Source organism: Curcuma longa, chromosome 14 (genome assembly GCF_044706935.1).
Source record: "Curcuma longa cultivar G26 ecotype Majalengka, Jawa Barat chromosome 14, ITB_CL_G26_1.1, whole genome shotgun sequence".
In the NCBI taxonomy this organism is placed as follows: domain Eukaryota; kingdom Viridiplantae; phylum Streptophyta; class Magnoliopsida; order Zingiberales; family Zingiberaceae; genus Curcuma; species Curcuma longa.
In genome coordinates this window covers 8,940,281-8,945,832 of record NC_133874.1, presented here as the reverse complement: position 1 = coordinate 8,945,832, position 5,552 = coordinate 8,940,281, and the positions used below count along the sequence as shown (strand labels likewise).

At 37.3% G+C, this 5,552-nt stretch overlaps 1 protein-coding gene across 1 annotated transcript; it reads right to left on the bottom strand.

Annotated features, from left to right (window-relative positions):
• Positions 1–251: 251 nt before the first annotated feature.
• Positions 252–5,021, bottom strand: LOC141845297 (nuclear pore complex protein NUP35-like). The gene is made up of 3 exons (XM_074733360.1): positions 4,359–5,021; positions 1,402–1,513; positions 252–816 (listed from the first exon to the last, which is right to left on the bottom strand). Exons 1-3 carry the CDS (start codon positions 4,967–4,969, stop codon positions 484–486), a joined length of 1,056 nt encoding a protein of 351 aa, XP_074589461.1. The 5' UTR covers positions 4,970–5,021; the 3' UTR covers positions 252–483.
• Positions 5,022–5,552: the final 531 nt, after the last annotated feature.

Sequence of the window (5,552 nt, the reverse complement as noted above, 5' to 3'; positions counted from 1 at the left end):
GAGTGCCCAATTCGTCCAAATTATTAATATCTGAATGCAGTCGCAATTTGATCAGACATCCTCAGACTAAACCATGAACCTTTTTTCATTTGTATTTTAAGTTTATAATGTTTTATTCTTGTGTTTTCTCTGTTTCAGGCATGTAACAGCATTATACCTCAACTATTTCTCTTGATTAGCAAGGAATATACTTCATCTTTGAAAAAGAGAAAACTTGATTAAGATATAAAACAGTAAAAGTTATACAGATAAATGTGTTAGACTCGATGATGAACATCAAACATGTCAAATGGCAGGGAAGTCATTATGAAGCTGCACCACGTAGAGTCTGAACTACCAGTAAAGATGCTGCTGAGAAATCTGAGAATAATAGCAGAGCTCCAAAACATAATGGAGTGCGCTTGATTTCATCAACTGTTCTGACAGAAATTTTGATAACCATACTTGAAGCAAGGATGATTAGTGGGCTAATTACCTGGTGTTTTAAATGCTAAACATCAAATCCATGACTTTAGATAGGACAGATTTTGTAGGGGTAGCAATGGCACGTTGGCCAGTTTCACTGGATGCTGCACTATTGATGATATTCTGCTTGAAGTAATTCTGAGAGGTAGGTGCAATCAGGCTAGTTGCAGAAGAGTTCATCCCTCCAAACTCGGAAGGCAATGGAACGATAAAACCTCTATTAAGGTTATTCTCAAAATGCTGATTCAGGTACTGCTTCTGTTGCGGATCCACGGTCTTCACTCCAATTATGAGGACATTATTCAGTTGTAGGCCATCCTTTGCAAGGGCCTTGCGCGCATCGTATTGGCTCTGCATAGAATACAAAAGAAAGAAGTTGAAGCATTTAACTGGTCTCATAAAAATGGTTGCCATATCTTCCACTGATCCCCTTGGCCACTCTAAGAAAAGTAATATCAGCCCTCAATATGACAATGCAAATGACAGTATATGAATAGAGCTATCGAAAAATTTGAACCAGCTTAGATTTTTTATGAATCTAGTTTGAAGCATATGTTGGAAAAGCTGTCTAATATAGAAACCAAGAATGTTAAATAAAGGAAAGAAGAACAACATGAAATAGGATTTGAAGACCCACTGGCCTGGGTAAGATCTAAAGCCTATAAAAAAATAATAGACTAAACAGAAACTCAGCATATAATAGGATACCAAATGGAACTTTGAGGCATAACAGATAAATAATTGCTTTGATTTCGGTTCAGTTGCTAATTGTAATAAAAGTTTTCAAGAAAAAAAACCAAATCTGATAAAGATTCAATCTGAACTTAAGGAATCTTCAATTGTGTGTATTTTAGGTTATGGGTTACTAATTATCATGGCTAGTAACTTTGGACCAGATCAAAAAATGAATTAAAAATTACAATAGAAAACAAGTACCTGGTACAAAATATGCACCCAGTTAGCATCCCTTGGACCCAGGATGTGTTTCAGTATCACTCCGCATTTCTCAAATTCCCGCAACACCAAGTTTGTATCACCAAGGGAAAATCTGGAGAGTAAGAAAATGTATATTAGTACCTGAATTGGTCAAGGATGTTTTATAAGAGAAAATGAAACGATAGGTAATAACCATGATTTGCTTCCATTGAACAAAATTTGCTAGTAGCTACCACCTAACAAATGGTAATGCTTGTCCACTCATGTTTATGATGCAATAACTTATGATATCTTGTTCAAAGAGACAAATATGATAATCATTAGTTGCAAGTGTAATGATCTCAAAAAATCCACATATCTGGAACAGAATTCTTTGAGTGGTGGAGTAGTAACAGTCCCTAAAATATCAAACGGCCTAGAAATGCAAGTCACTTGCAAGACTGCAAAGTAAGACATTCTTCTTAGCAGTGGTAGCTTAAGAAGTGACAAGTCACCGCTTGGTCACCATCAGAAGTGAAATTTGCCACTGGAACCAAAGTTTTGCACCACATACCTGCATGGATCTGAACTACAAAGGTTTCCAACATGCCTCCCACACTTTAGATTAATACTCAATTATAAGTTAACTTACTGCCCCAATAACACAAAACACAACTTCAACAAATGAACTTGTATATGGATCAACGAAACTACCAAATGTTTCTGCAGCCTAAAGCAAATAAAATAAAGCACCTATGAAGCCATATCAACTAAGTGAGCATATGAACAATCGAACTCCAAGAACAAACAAGCAAAGTAATATACCTTCCCATAACATCAACGATAACCCCAGGCTTAAATATAAAGCAGAGGTGATGGATGGAAAACCTGACATGTGTACAAGATCTTAGGTTTCAAATGTAGATCCCTACATCCATGTGCATCCAAGATTTAACTAGACATTTTTATGATACGTAACTTATCAAAAAACTACCAAGCAATATCATATCCAATTTGGGGAGACATGATACAGCCTCTTCACATTATTTCTTAGTCTTGTTGATTTTTAACTTCACTGAGCCCAAATTGTGGGGCAATTAACTTCTACATTCCTGTGTGTAACACTGGTTTTTGAAATCATATCCATATGTAATGCCTTTCAAGATAGCAAAATTGATGCCTCTAAAAACTCCACACCCAGATGAAAAAAATTTCCACAAGGAGTAAGTTGTCACATCCTTGTTGGACCTTCAAGGAAATTTCAGCTACTCAATACCACCTTCTTCCAAGTACCAAACAAGTTGAGCTACATCAGTTGTATGAGACTGGATCTAACCAAGTCCCGTATTCTTCCACGAGATACTGGAGACAACATTAACAGAAGAATGATTACTGGACAAATAACAATCTTCAATGCATGTTTTTGCATTGGTGTACGACTCAAGTCTAAGCATTAGAGTATCTGGTCCTATGCAGGTTACAGATGAAGAGCTTAGGTAGTGGAGACTTGAGCTACAGAAGGTTTGGTCAAGAAACCAGATAAAATCCAAGGTAATAGAGACTTGAGTTGAGTCCCCAATCACCACATGAACCAAGATATACCAGTATGTATTTGTTATTTAGAAATTGATTAAGATTATTCTGTTTATAAACAACAACTAATGAATCAACAATGGAAATAAACCATGGAGTTATGTGGTAGGGTAAGAACCATGTAGTTGATCTCATATAGTTGAGACTCACAACTTGTGTTGTTCTATAAAAAAATAATTTAAATAATTGCAAAGTGGTTAATCAAAGCAAAAAATCAATAAAAAATAGTTTAGACTTACCACATAGAATGGTAATCCAAAAACAAATAAATTTGAAGTTTCTAATTTCTAACGCTTGCAATACACATAACACAGTGTTATAAAAACATCAAAATCAGCAAACAGTCATCCCTTTGCACCTAATGATCTTATTCCTTCTCCATTTGTAGATTCTTTATTTTCATTAATTAAATCAAAATTAGATAGATCATTTTTTTCTCATTTAATCTAATTCCTGAAGATGTTAAAGACGATTGACTTGATAGCGCATCTTGATATAAGTCAACTGAAAATCAAGATAGTGCATGCAGCCAATGTATATTCATTTTCTGTCATATGTAATACCTACTAGGTCAAATTTCTAAAATGGTGTAACTAATGAAACTATTTTCAATAAAAGTTAAACTATATATCATCTATTGAACTATCATTATCCGTTGATACGGACGAAAGAATTAGTTGTGGTAGTAATAATTAGCTTTAGTCAAACCTACTGTCGATAGGATAAATTAACTATTAATAGCTCCTTTGATACAATACTTAAAGGAGGATATGATTCGAATTTTACATAAACAAAAATTTCAATTTCTTTAGCCATGTTAAGAGCAACCAAACATAGCATGTTGTGATGGAATAAGAACTTCAAGTTGTGGTCATTTTCCTACTTTGACTATCATGAATATTATTAATGAAATCATCCAGTTTGGGAAAGAACAGAGTTAGCATAGTGTATAAAGAGGGTAAAGGGCTGTTCCAACTTCCAATTTGCAAGGTAATCCAAGTTGGACAGATGGTGGGATATATATTTGCATGGATAAGTGCAGGATCTTTGTCTCTAGGAATATAAAACTGTTGATATCAAGAATAGGTCTATAGATAGTAATTAATCAGCATGACTTCTGGGGAATGCATTTGTTACAAACCATCCATAGGTTCCAAGGAATATATGTCAATAAATTAAGTGACTTAATTTTTTTTATTTTTACTAATTCATATTGAAGTAAAGAAGTGAACCACCATTTCAAAAAAGGTAAATTTTTGGACCCCAAAAGCTTGGCAAGAATTTTCAAGGTCTTTACCAACATGGTAAGCTGTCACAACATGATGGAGCTTGAATGAGTATAGTAAAGTGTGAGAAAATAGATGGTAATTTGTCATCAGTCATACCCATATACAGTAACCCACTGCTCCTCATCAAAACCTCCGGCCACGGGCGTGGAGGTATTCCGACGCACCTCTGGCATTGCCACTTCCCTCGGCGGAGGAAGAGTAATCAACGCCCCCGATTGGATGACCCCATCAACCGGCGACCCCTTCCCCTTCCCCAAGCGGTCCCCGCTTCCGACGCTCTTGCCTGGGGATAAGAGACCCGATTCGCCAAAGCTGGGCTGACGCAGAATTCGCAACCCGCCATCATGGGAAGTACCCGAGGCGCTCGGATCCACGCCCGCCTTGAGAGGGGAGGGGGACGAGGCAGGGGCATAAAAGGAATGCGGCGGTGTACGAGTTTCTGGGGATGGCGGTGTCGGGCTGGGAGCAAAAGCGGGCTCAGGCGAGAAGTCGAAGCGGTCGCCGAGGGTGAAGGCGGGCGGCGGAGGCGGATCGACGGAAGCGAGGTTGTCACGCCAAAGGGCGGAGACTGCGGCCGCCTGGGCAGGGGTGGCGAACCTTCCGGCAGCGGCACTGCGTCGAGTGGAGACTGGGGTGGCGAGGTCACGGAAGAAGGGGGATTGTCCTTCCCTCTCGGCTCGGGAGCTTTTCGCCACGGCCGGAATCATCGTCTCCTACCTCTCGCGTCGGCCTCGGCGGAGAGATCCAAAGGGTTTTCAAATTAAGGCCAAACGCGAAAACCCTAAATTAGGGTTTCGTCTTCTTCGTAGATTTTGAACAAAGCTAACGAGCCGGATGCCCTGTGTTTTTTTAAAAAAAGTCCTCCAATTTTTAAATTTTCAAACAATGCTCCTTTTAAAAGTGTACATTTCTTTCTAAATCTCTAAAATTATGAATATTTTTAAACTCGCCCTATATTATTAGAAATTCTGAAAATGCATCTCCAGCTTTCTAAAGTCTTAGTTAAGGTTATTTTTAGATTCCCCTAAAAATAGTTAGGCTATCATTCAAATGTTATCTTAATTGAAGAGTCAGATTTAGATCGGATTTTATATTCTCTGTCTTCATCCACATTTATTATATTTATCTATGTTCTCATATTTATTAGATGATCAGATATTCTCTATATTAATAATTTTTTTATTTCATCTTAATTATCAATTTATTTCTTATTCAATAATCAACTTTGAGTATCAATCATCACTACTATAGTGTTGATTTTCAAAAATCAACAACAAAGTTTTCTTGATA

Coding starts and splice junctions, on each gene's coding strand:
- LOC141845297 (XM_074733360.1), bottom strand. CDS start 4,969: ATGATTCCGGCCGTGGCGAAAAGCTCCCGAGCCGAGAGGGAAGGACAA. Junction 1,514..4,358: donor CAGTGGGTTACTGTATATGG/GTATGACTGATG, acceptor CTTACTCTCCAG/ATTTTCCCTTGGTGATACAA. Junction 817..1,401: donor GGGTGCATATTTTGTACCAG/GTACTTGTTTTC, acceptor TATTCTATGCAG/AGCCAATACGATGCGCGCAA.